Source organism: Filicampus tigris, chromosome 13 (assembly GCF_054856515.1).
Source record: "Filicampus tigris isolate MCC_2025a chromosome 13, RoL_Ftig_1.0, whole genome shotgun sequence".
In the NCBI taxonomy this organism is placed as follows: Eukaryota; Metazoa; Chordata; class Actinopteri; order Syngnathiformes; family Syngnathidae; genus Filicampus; species Filicampus tigris.
Window position 1 is genome coordinate 16,073,790 of NC_141229.1, and position 13,276 is coordinate 16,087,065.

Here is a 13,276-nt window from a genome sequence, read left to right on the forward strand (position 1 = left end):
TGTGAGTGTAATGAGTGGAGCTACGTATGGCATCGTTTTAAACTGTGGTACGTGGTGGCTTTGTACATTGATGAGAATTTTCCTTGAGTTATTTATTATTATATTTTACCATTGGTCACACTAGCAGTCAAGCCTTGTCACAAGCTGTCCCCGTTGGACCGCCACTATCCAAAAGACTTTTGTGATCACGGCTGCTTCCACTCAGTTGTAGTACAAACTCATTGCCAGCAGAGAGCACTCACATGTTAGAGTGTGCCCACTCATGGTGCACTCACAGTTGCCTCTTGTTGTTTGCCCCCACTAAGGGTGACATCCTCTGCCATTCAGGCCCGTTAGAGTACATCCAAGCTTAGCCTAAACATTGTTTGTGCGGGGGTCATAGCTGGGATGGGAGTAGGAGTTGATGGGAATGATGAGGTGATGGGTCTACCTTTACCTTTAGACAAGCTTCGCTGTGCAAAAGTGCTGTTGAGCTATTAACATTTGTGTGTGGGTGGCAAGAGCTTCACAAAAAAAAAAGGAACTAGGGTAAACAAAAGCATTTTTCTGTCACTCAGTCTGTATTTGCAAGCCAGTGTTAAATGATTTATAAGAATTCTTTTTTGCCAAACTGTATGTTTTCTAATGCATTACAGTATAATCAACCGATCATAGCCTAGCTCTTACTTAGACTTTTTTTCAAATGATGTATTAGTTGCACACCTGGAATAAATTGTTGGTACCTTTCTGTTACTGAAATAAAATCCTAGAGTGATCACAGGAATAACTTGAATCGGACAACAATAATGATAAATGAAAATGAAATGAAAATTCATTAATAAAAATCAGACATTGCTTTTGAGTTGTGGTTCATTAGGATCAGACATGGACGAAAAGGATGGTACCCCTTGAAATGATTGAAAATAATTTGACCATAGTGACATGTTCAACCAATGTCTGTCCTCAATTAGCATCAAAGGTGTCTTGAAACTTGTAATCAGTCAGTCAGCCTATATAATGGGTGACCGGTAGCCACTGTGCTGTTTGGCCAAGGTTCACCAGGCAGTCTTCTGAGAAATGACAATCACAGGCAAACAGCTGCTCAGGTTGCCGCCATGGCCGAGGAAGCCGCTCATAGTGCATCTTTCCCAGATATGCTTGTCAGGCGTCCCATCTAAAGGTGGACTCTTAGAAAAAATTCCAAAGAGGGGAGCACCTGCCTGGGAGGCCGGCGCCTCGGCCAAGGTGGCTTCTCACAGCACCTTTTTCCTGGATACACTTGTCAGGTGTCCCGCTGGCTGCTTGGAGGAATGGGCATGTGTTTATTCTGCAGGGGTGGTACAGGGGTGGTCCATTCAATCTTATACGTATAAGATTGAGGACTCAATAGTTTTCTTTGATTGGGTGAAGCTGATGATTGGGTGAAGCTACTACGAAGCGAAGTCCCTACCCTCTCCGCTGTGCGCAGATGAGCGGCTGCGGCATTCAGGTTTCAAATTTCCCGCGGTGAAACGCTCATCCGCGATTGGTGTGAACGTAGCATTAGAGTGGAGCTGCCTGTCATCTACAAAGAGACCTGCTGGTTCAAAACACCTTCCATTTACGAATGATTGAGTACATGCACTGTGCTCCCTGGAAACTTCAAAGCAAGAAATACTTTACTACAGATTTGTGCCACAGGTGAGCAATGTTACTGAGGTCTACAGACAATTCCTTTGACTTCATGCTTGGTTTGTGTTCTGACATGCACTGTCACATGTGGGATCCCATACAGACAGGTGTGTGCTTTTCCAAATTATTTCCAATCAACTAAATTTACCACAGGTGGACTCAACTTAAGAAGTAAGAGAACCTACAGGTATCAAGGACGATCAGTTGAAACATGAACCTGAGTTCATTTTTTACGTGATACCTGAGCTCATTTTTTAGCTCAGTGGCAAAGGTTGTGAATACTTATGTACATTTGATTTCTTAGTTTTTCTATTTTGAATGAATTTACAAAAATAATCATTTCCATTATGAGGTGTTGCGTGTAGAATTTTGAGGGCAAAAAAATTATGGGTCGTGGTACCAAGATCAGCACTTCCTTGCTGTCTTTCAGTCCAGCCACTGGTCTTCAGTTTGTTGGTGGTACATGCCATGCAGGGGCTTGCTGTTTCCTACATGACGCTCACTAATCCAACCTCCCCCCCTTTCCGCTTTGTCAAGTCATTTTTTTTAAATATAGCCCTTAATCACAGAAACGTCTCAAAGGGGGTCATATACCCACAATTGACAAATATTAACGACATCCCCTAATTGTCACCCCAAGGAGGGCAGGGAAAAATAAGAAAAACACGTGGGGAAAAACCTTGAGAAGGGACCGCAGATGGGGGAATCCCACTTCCCGGATGACCAGGCTGCAAAGGGTGCCGAATTGGTAGCATTGAACACATATTATGATTGTATGTGCGATGAAATATACAATAATGTGAAAGTCCGTTCAATCAGTTGAAGCGCTGCAGGAAAATGCCTTTGAAAAAACATAGTTCTAGTAATATTTTTAATTTGCATTTGAAAAGAAAGTTGAGTCAAATATAACACCAAGATTTTTTGCTGAATCACTTTGAGTAATAGTACATTTATCAAGATAGTATAAAAGCGAAGTATATCAGTATATTTCAGTGTATTTTTCAGCTCGTATGTGTTTTTCCAAGATAAGAAATTAAGTACTAGCCATCCACTCTAAAAACAGTTGGGAAAAAAAAGACAAATTTGGGGCAAAAATGGACCAATCCACTGCTTGAGTCAATTTGACCCAACTTTCTGGGTTGTTTATGCAGAAAACAACCCAAAGAATAGATAGTTTGGTCCAAAACAACCCCTAAAATTGGACTGTTTGGTACAAAACAACGCAAGAAAGTGGGTCAAATTAACCCAATTAGTGGATCGGTCCATTTTTGACCCAGCATTGTGTTATTTTTAACCCAACTGTTTTTAGAGTGTAGAACTTAGCCACACATGTAGAATTAAAAGAAGCCTTCCTATAGTCTTTTTGCATCTACTCCACACAGTATATTGCACGGTCAGGTACCAACGCATAAAATGAACTGCATCAAAACTTAGCCCATTTGGCAGGCACAGTCCTTGGTATGCTCGGTTAGCAGATAAGCTTCCACATCTTTTTGTGTCTCCAATATTTTTTGCGCCCCTTTTTGTGCATGCAAATCTGAAAGAATCGGGCACTATTTGTACACAAACCATTAAAGTAATTTTTTTATAAAGTCTCCTTTCAGCAAACTATTCAGTAAAGTGTGTACTAGTTTTAACTTTGTAAATAGATGATAACCTCAGGTACTATACACCATAGAAACCCTGTGAAACTCAGTTAAAATGTGAATGTAAACAATTTGTTGTGAGTACACTGCCTGTGTCTTGTGTTGCAAAGCAGCAATATACTGTTTACTGTAGTTTGGAAGACAAGAAATTGAATGCAAGCAATGTAATTTGCTCCTAATTCTCAATGTCCAGCCGACTGTGCCAAAATTAACCGAGGCACAGATGAGAAGATGAGAGTGAGTGAGAGGATGTCAGTTAAAGAGATCATTGGTTTGAATTGAGACATATTAGTCCCACAATGGGGAAATTTGCACTCTGCAATGAAGGAACACATGACATTCACTTCCCTCTCCCTTTTCCCCTTTACCTGAGCAAAGCAACAACACAGCATAGAACAACAAGCATAGTCATATGGATATATACCTGTATGTACACTAATTTGGGAGATAATGCGGGTAGATTGAGGGTATGAATGGGATCTATGATGATGTAAATTTAAAGAGGAGGCCTTTTAAAGTGGAACCGGGGGCCTTATTGCATATGCATTGAGTTAGATCAAAGCTGTTTCAGAGGTCACACATTTACATAGCGATATCAGCAGATCTATGGGAACATGGCAACCATGGCTTTAGACTGTTTTTCAATGAAGAGCCTTGTAGAAGTCATTTTGGTGTCATTCCATTTTGCAGGAGTCAGGGAAGTTCTCCTTGCTTTACTGTTCAAGTTTAGCCAGCAATCTAATCTCTGTCATACATACAGTAGCTGCCACCCTATAGAAATTCACTGCTGGAACATTATCTGAATTTTCATATTTTTCAAATTCTGATGTGTTGCAGCCTTAAAATTCTAAGTTAATGATTATTTGCTAAAAACAAAGTTTATAAGTTTGAACATCAAATCTCTTGTCTTTGAAGTATATTCATTAAATATAGGTTGAACATGATTTGCAAATCATTGTATTCTGTTTTTATCTATGTTTAACACAACATCCAAAATTTACTGGAATTGGGTTTGTTTGTCAGACCCCTTCTAGTTACAATCATGTAGAGGGGCCGTAACAGCAACAGATGTGCTAATTCATTAACGTCCGCTAGCATGCCGGTGGAAGATGTAAATAATGTGTCATTGGTTTGACGCAAGGTTGTTATTATTGAGATATTATTGTTGTGATACTGTAACCAATCACGTGCGTCACTGGCCGCATGGGGTTTGTGAAATTACTGGACGCAATTTCCAGAAGGACTTTTCTTAGTTGTTCTCATATGCACATCTATGCTCGGTAGCCAGGCTCCCCGAGTGCAATTTGGACAAATTGGACGCCTGCCCATGTACCAAACGTGGGAAATACTTACTTTGCCACTCTCATTGGTGAGGTGGTGAACGGGAAGTGTGCACCGTTAACCTCATTTAAAACAAGGCATTGCACAAATTAATATTAATATTAATGTTTCAATGAATAAATCAGTCACAAAAGTGTTTGTGATTTACTTACTAGTGACATTCCAAAAATGCACACATATATCCACGTATTCCAGCCATCCATTACCCGAGCCGCTTATCCTCGCGGGGGTTGCAGGTTTGCTGGAGCCTATCCCAGCTGACTTGGGCAGTAGGCGGGGTACACCCTGAACTGGTTGCCAGCCAATCGTAGGGCACACATAGATGAACAAACATTCACACTCACAATCACACCTAGAGACAATTTTAGACTGTTCCAACGAACCTACGATGCATGTTTTGGGAATAGGGGGGGGAAACCGGAGAAAACCCACCCAGCACGTGGAGAACATACAAATACCACACAGGAAGGAACTTGTATTCGGACCCTCAACCACTGTAACGCTGAATTCTTGCGGTATTTGTCAGGCCACAAAAGTCAGAAAATCCATCTTGTCCCGCTGATTTTCTCCCAAGCGGCATCACTGGAGATGTGGACCAGCCACAAAGCATCAGTGTGTTTGGGGGCTGGATTTGGGGATGTGATGAAAACTTTTCTCCATTGACAATCGGTTTGATTGAAAAAATGTTGTTTTATTTAAGACACCCTTTATCCGCTTATTTACATTGCAAAGACGACAACTACCACTCAACGCCATGATGCCAATATAACAGGACTCCAACATGTTCATACGTTGCCGAGATTGGACATAACAAAAGTTTAGTAGGTGTGCACAAGTTGCCTCATCACTCAATCAGCGTGGAGTATTGTACTGAATGCATCGCCTTTCCCAAGAAGATCACATTGGATTGTTGCAGATTTATACTGTGGAAAATCTCCTTTTAGTGATTCATGCATCAATCTGGCTTTTGCCAGGTTACGACCTCTGCACTGAGAGGCAGATGTGCTAATCAGTCGGCCACCGTGACACCCTTGGTGTATTCCATCAAGTATTATGATGCTGACAGTAACGACACAGTGGAGTATTATGACGTTTGTTATTTTAGGATGAATGAAGTTTTTGTTGGCACTCACGAATCTATTAAGTCAAGCGATGATTGCGGTTAGCCTTAAGTCGTTAGCAGACTCGTCTGCTAGCTTCCACTCTCCATGAGTGTGAGCCCATGAGTGAGCCACCAGCAGTACTGTGGCGTGTTGTCAAACATAGATCATAATTATCTACCATGTTTTTTGCTCATTTACAACCTGTTTGAGGAATGTGACCTACATTTTTTTGTTTTATTTTTTTTAAATATCTAACAATCCGTGTTACGGGTGTTACGAGGTAGCATTCAGTGAATTACATGTCAAAATATGGACAATCTGTAACAGTTGGCAGCGCTGATCATACAGTTAGGTCTAGAAATATCAGGATTGAGAGGTGTGTTTTTTTGTTTTTTTTTAGGGTTTTCCGTCTACCAATCATTGCGATGGGTTTGGAATTCAAGATGTGATTCAAGTGTGGGCTTTCAGCTTTAATTTAAGAGGTTCACAAAAACATGGCATATTTACAATTCATGAATTATAACCATTTTATGTAGAATATACTTTGTTCCAAATGATGATGCATTATTATGAAATATTATGATGTAAGTTGAACATGACATTTTGCACTTTTGGTAAAGTGTTGGCGTGATTCCTGTTTAAATTACTGCTATCAATCTCAAACAGGTTTGATGCGTTGTGTACCTTGCCCTTAAATACTATATACACTTTAGCACCCCAAAAAGTTATTGTAGTCTGTATAGCGTATTCATAAAAAACTCACTATATTTTAAAGATAAGTGTGCATTGGTTACGGTTTAGGAATCCATTGTGAGCAAAAGTCACAATTCCCACTATAAAATCTGCTATTTCAAAGCAATTTACCCGAACTATAAGAAGATACAAACTGATAATTGCCATTGTGTTTATAGGAAAGATGAGGTGAACCCAAAGATTTATTCTGCTTTGCAGTCAAAAGGTAAGTAGCATATACAAAACCACATAGTAGGTGGAAGTAGATAACTACCATTACTGTGGTTTTGGCTCACTTGAAAACTTTTGTATAATACATAATGCATGTAAAATGGATCACACTTGCTAAAGTGCTCTTGCCAAGTGCTCAACTCAGAGGTCAAAGCATTTTTTTAACAAAACACAAACTTACATATTTTATTTATTTATTTATTTATTTACAAAACACCAACTAGAATGGATATATATCCTGGATCAGGGATGTGACACAGTGAACTACAACAGCTCCAAGCACAGGTCTTATTGTAAAAATTTTCCCTCAAATGTCAATTATGTTCATCATAGCTTCCATTAACACCTCTTTTAGGCACAAAAATAACTGGTAAACTGTCCTCAAATTGTGATCATCATAATACTCTATGCATTATATTGAAATGCATCATAATATGTCCTTTTCATTTTAAATTTGATGGACGTTTTTCATTATGTCTATATTTCTCTCTTCAGCCAGATTAATTAGGAGCAAAGTACAGCACAGAGTTCTCACGGTCACAAAGGAAGGAACCAAATATGGGATTGTGTACATGCGTGTGTTCTACTTGGCCAGTGCCTGCACTTGAGTGTGACACATCCGTCAGAGACATTTGAATTGTCTGTAAAGACTTTGGCAAAGAGGTTAATTGTATCTGACAGACATATAAAGACAAATAGGTTTAATATATTTCTGTGAATTTAAGATTCCCGTGAACACCAGCCTTTAAATTGAATTTTTTTCTCAAAGCAGCTATGCTTTTTGAGGACTTGTAAGCCAGAAATCAACCTTGAAACTAAATCCCTTTTAGAAAACTTGGAAACCAGAATTAGACCTTAAAGGTAAATCCCTTTAACTGAAAAGTAACATGTACATAATATTTTTCCACAATCACTAAGCAGAAACATTGTTGGTTTGATTTTAGGTAATCTCTTACAATTCTGATTAAATGATATAAACTTTAAATAGTCAATCCCCGCTCCTGAAGCTTCACTGGTTTTTGAATGGCGCAAGATTGCCATCATTACGATGTTAGTTGTTGCTCTCGTTACTGTTAACTCTAAATACACCCACACAATTTCATGAGATGTAATATAAGAGCTGTATCAAATAGCAGTCGTAGTGTAAATCTGCACTGCATCCTTGGCCTACTGTAGGAGGAGCCGTCAGGGACATTCAGGATTACCTGGCATGCACACCTTTCGTACACATGACATGGGTTTGAGTCTCTGTGAGTGGCTCAACACCCATCCACTGCAGGCCCCAACCCCGGATAATGGGTGGGTGTCGTAAAAACTGTGCCAAACAACCCGTGTTAACTCTGTTGGGGAATTTGAAGTTAAGTTACAATCTTATTGAAATGCTTTCAGAGACTCAAGTGAAACACTTTATTATTTGCTTGCACATGTGAAACGCTGTCACACACACTACCGAAATGCGTATTTCCAGCCAACCCGCGGCTCACTAGCATAATTTTGGGGTGCTATTTGCTTGCACATGTGAAACGCTGTCACACACACTACCGAAATGCGTATTTCCAGCCAACCCGCGGCTCACTAGCATAATTTTGGGGTGCTATTGTGTTGACGTTATGACTAACGTTACATGATAGCAAAGCTCCAAGTAGTACAAAGCAGTGTTCAGAAATTCAAACAAGATGACTTTTTGTTTTTTTCCTCAAAAGTTGTCATTTTGCAGGTTAGGGTATTCCGCCCAACACGAATATATATAAAATATGAGTAAATAATGCCACATAATAGTATATAGTACATGCCTTGGTCCACACTAGCTACACAGAGAATTCGGTGTCTAATTCTGTTGCTGACATGTACACTAAGACATGGAGGTATTGATTTTGGTGATGAAAACGGGGCGTTCCAGGGGCAATTATTTATTTACAGATTTGTCCAAAACTGATTAAGAGCGGGAAAAATACCTGTACAAGAATTTGTTTTAATTATTTTGACACAAATGCTATATTGAATTCTTCAGGTAGAGCAAATGTGGCTTGTGATTATAATCCATCCATCCATTATCTGTACCAAGGGTCGCGGGGCGTGCTGGAGCCTATCCCAGCTGTCTTTGGGCAGTAGGCGGGGGACACCCTGAACTGGTTGCCAGCCAATCGCAGGGCACACAGAGACAAACAGCCGCACTCACAATCACACCTAGGGGCAATTTAGAGTATCCAATCAACTTACCATGCATGTTTTTGGAATGTGGGAGGAAACCGGAGTACCCGGAGAAAACCCACACAGGCACGGGGAGAACATGCAAACTCCACACAGGGAGGCCGGAGCCGGGATCGAACCCACGACCTCTGAACTGTGAGGCGGACGTGCTAACCAGTCGACCACCGTGCCGCCTGTGATTATAATATTTTACTTAATCCAGTAGAATGCATGGCCAACTGGTGTCATGATTTCATCCTGTTTCTTCTTGAGTAGAAACTCACTCACCTTCAGCCTTCAACATGAAGCAGATTTAGAGCTCATTTTAAAGCTGCTACTGTATAACATATTCATAACAGTGTCAATTAAGATAAATTTTACTGAAATAAATATACAAGACTAGATGAAAGGGAGCGCAATCAAATTTTCATTGTGGTATTTCAAGGTTCGTTTTAGTGTCAGCGCATTCAATTCCAGAATGCTTGTGAAGTGTCGATTTAACAGGTTAACAAATGTATGCAGATGATTTTAAGCGTCATACAATTATAAACATTCGGCTGTCGTGTAATATTTCTTTGTTTCTGCTGTCTGTTGTAGAGCTCTGGGGGGAGTCAGATGACGGAAACTCAGAGATCGAAGCAGCCTTGCGTCCACAACCTTTCAACACAGACGACAACGACACAGATGAGTTCTATGACTGATGCTTCCATGGTGATGTGTCATTAAAAGTTCTACTTTTATACAACTGTTTATATATCCTGTCCACACGACTTGGTTAATGTTATATACCTGGACTGCAAATATAGTGTTCTGCATTGTAAATTTGCTACAGTTGCCGTAAAAACATAATAAAGTTGGCATCCCTCACGCAGTATCTGAAGAGTTGCCCAACACTTTGTTGTTAACCCTGCTTCAGTCTCTTTATGTGAACAACTCTCTCAGCTCATAATAGCAGCTCGAAATAGATTAAACTGATCTTTTAAAGCGATTTGTTTGCACTGGGCTGAAAATCATGCATTTTGAATGCCGCAAGCATCTCCGAGTGCTCTGCCTCCGGCATGCTCGAGTGTAGTGATGTGAGTCACCTGTTAAATGACAAAGCACAATGGCTTCCCGGCACGCTGCCACACGACCTGTGAACCATCTGAAGAGCACCGTCCCTCCGCCCCAAACCCCCCACCAGAGTACAAAGTGCTAGTATGGTCCAAATGTGCTCGTATAGTTCTACAGCTGCCTTTAATTGTCCAAATGTTTAAGGATTACCATATCATCGCTGTCCTGTGAAAAACACTGACCAGTATGTCATTTTTTTCCTTTTTTTCCCCCTTTTTTAAATTTTTACATTAATGTGGTTTCCGTGTTACAGACATCCCATTAACATGAACATTTTAAAAAATGCCAAAATCAGACATACATGTTTTTCACAGGACAGCGGCGATATAGTCATCTTGATTCAGGCATTTTAAAAACACACATAATTCGAGTTAAAGTTGTTGTTTTTCCATTTGATTACACTTCTCTCCTGAGTCTGAGCATTGATTGTAATTCTGTATTTTTTAGTCAAACATAATATGCTCAAGGACACTGGAATTTGCAATTTGTAAAAAATAACAATAATAAAATTGTGAAAAGGTTCATAGGAAATTATGTAAATTTAAGTCATCAATCGAACTACTACCATCATTAAATCTTTATTAACTGCACAGTGACACAAGCACATGTTAACCGCAGTGGCATTCCGTCAGGGCCTTCAAAGCCTTCTCTGCAGGCCCAACACTATCAGAAGCAGAGACCTACATTTACAACTTAGATGAAGTGGTAATAACTTATTTCCAACAATCTTTTGTCTTCATTTCATAGCATGTGTCTTGGCCGCGCGGCTTCTAGTCGTTTGTGGGTGATTATTATTATTATTATTATTATTATTATTATTATTATTATTATTATTATTATTTTACCATCAGATTTCAGCTTCAGTGTGTTGCCATGCACATATTATTTATTCCAGCGCCTACAGAACTTCGAGTGCAGGCGTCGACCACATACACACCATTGAAATCGCTGGTTCTTCTTTTAGCTAATCAGATTGTAGATTCACCTCCGGAACGCCTTCTTACGGGCCTTGTGATGAGTGAGTTTCTCCGTCCTCTCATTGGTTCAGCTTACATCGCTTCTGATTGGTTCAGCTCTATGTACACCGAAGCTTGATGTATGATGGAGGACGATATCAGACCATCATTAAAAATTAACTTTCAAGGTGTGTTTTTCAAGGAAAAAAAAAGACTTTATGAGTCTAGGTTAGTCAACACAGCTTTGCTGTGTGGCTTGTTTCAATTCTGAATTTTTTAGGGGGCACATTCAGAGTAGTTATGTGTGAGTGGACAAGTTAGCATCCACAGACAGGCAGGAGCCACTACATTAGCATCTGTGGTGAGTTTTTATATTGATAAAAAGTGGCTGAAGTACTATATTGTAGTGTAGAAGTTTGGAGTTGTTGAGGTAATATATTGGAAGATAAAGGTAACCGTGTGTTTTGCTTTTGTAATATCTTCAAATCTGTCTGTGAAATGCTCACTTTAATGACAGAAATTGGCGTCTTTCATATGTGGATATAAATTGGATATCGATGCGTACGGGCGAGGGTGCTTGGAATGGAGATTACAGACAATCGTCCGTGAATCTACAAAGTTGTGTTTAGCAACAGTAAAACGCTCTGTAGGCATAGTTTTGTACAGAGGTGGGCATTTTACTAAATTTTGCTGGTCCGTCATTTGGCAGTGGCCAGTGTACCCGTCCGTCATTCGTTAGTCCGTCATTGTTCGTGACGAAATGAAATGTAATCTTCAACCCGTTAATCCGTCATTCAGTCTGTCAGAAGTCCGTTGGTCCGTCATTTGGTCCCCCCAAAAAACGTCAGAAAAACGGGCGTCTGCCAGTGATGGTCTTACGTCAGTGACAGACGGAAGGACGCAGTTAGTGACAATTACATTGACGGATGAAACCCCACTTTGGTCATTTGTCACTCCATCTATTTTAAAAGTTGTCTCTTCATTCATCAGTCATCAGCAAATATGGTGTCTTTCAGTGACAGACTGACATACTGGTCTGTCAGTCTGACACAATGCCCACCTCTGGTTGTATAATTTTTTTTTTTTTGTACATTTTCTGATGCGATTAAGAGATGGTCACTAATCACCCACTGAAGGCCCAGGTCCGAAACTCACCACCCACCACTGCTATTGAAAAATATGAAACCCGATTTTTTTAATTACATAATTCACGTGTGCACTTTGTTTCTTGTTAATGTAACAGTCGTATTATGTGCCTAAGTAATTAGTACAGTTTATTGCATGTTGTACCATATTTTCATGTGGTTTTAAGTCTGAATTGCTCAGATAAAGTCAGGTATTTAGCGGCATTCTTTTCAGTATTTAGCATCAAGCTTATGGATAGATGTTCAAGCAGAAGAGGTTGGTGCTGGTGGCTCAATTTCGCAATGGATCCAATCTATGGAGATGGTATCCTGGTCATCTGCCACACGGAAGTAGTTAGACTGTCCGGCCTGCCTCAAGAAGTTGAACCTCCGGGCATCAGCATCAGCTGGTTCTTGCGTTTGTCTAATTGACCAATTGATGCTGTTTGGTTTGCAGCAGGCATAGCATTTAGGGACAGATTTCACTTTCATAGGCTATTGATGACACTGTATCTTAACTTTACTTCCAGTTGACTGCTACTCAGCGTCTTGGATGCACACATTTCACTCTAATATATTTACATGATAATGGGTCCAAAACACAAAAATTGTTAGAAGTGCCCAAAAAATATTTTTATTTCACCTTCCTTTGCAAAGGTTTGAAGATTTTAACTGGATTTTAAGTATTTCAAAAAAGTTTGTAGCATCTCAGGTGGACGACAGTTTTTTCTAAAAATTTCTATATTCAAGTTGCACAAAAGCACAAACATATTTATCTTAAAGCAAATTTCAAATATTACGTTTTAACTTCCTAAAAAATATATTTGTAAAGACAATTGTATTAATTTATAACCCAGTTCTGAGCATTATTATATAAAAGAAAACAGACAAAAACTTGGTGCTCTTCAAAAAGAGCTCCTTACTTAATTAAACTATCATAATTTTTTTCTCAACAATATATATATATATATTTTTGGATTTATTTTATCTAAAAATATAAGTTTAGGATAGATTCGCCCATTTTAAAATTTCACCCCTGATGCTAACAAGTTCTTGGCCATCCCCATGTACTTTTGTATTGTGAGCATTATAATATTTGCATAGTTTTATATTTCTGAACAGATTCAAAGTCAAGTTAAGTTTATTTGTATAGCCCTTAATCACAAAAGAGTCTCAAGGGCTTCACAAGC

The 13,276-nt window shown here is 39.5% G+C and overlaps 1 protein-coding gene across 3 annotated transcripts in view; it reads left to right on the plus strand.

The window, feature by feature from the left end:
- The window catches only part of kiz (kizuna centrosomal protein), a 48,365-nt gene extending 38,598 nt beyond the window's left edge, over positions 1-9,767 (plus strand). For 2 of the 3 annotated variants that reach the window (XM_086050556.1, XM_086050558.1), the window contains exons 14-15: positions 6,652-6,698; positions 9,491-9,767. In XM_086050556.1, coding sequence (XP_085906682.1) covers positions 6,652-6,698; positions 9,491-9,594 — 151 coding nt within the window. In that variant the 3' untranslated portion in view covers positions 9,595-9,767. The remainder of the gene's footprint in view (positions 1-6,651; positions 6,699-9,490) is intronic. The other variant, XM_086050557.1, reaches the window with a different exon arrangement.
- The last annotated feature ends 3,509 nt before the right edge of the window (positions 9,768-13,276 follow it).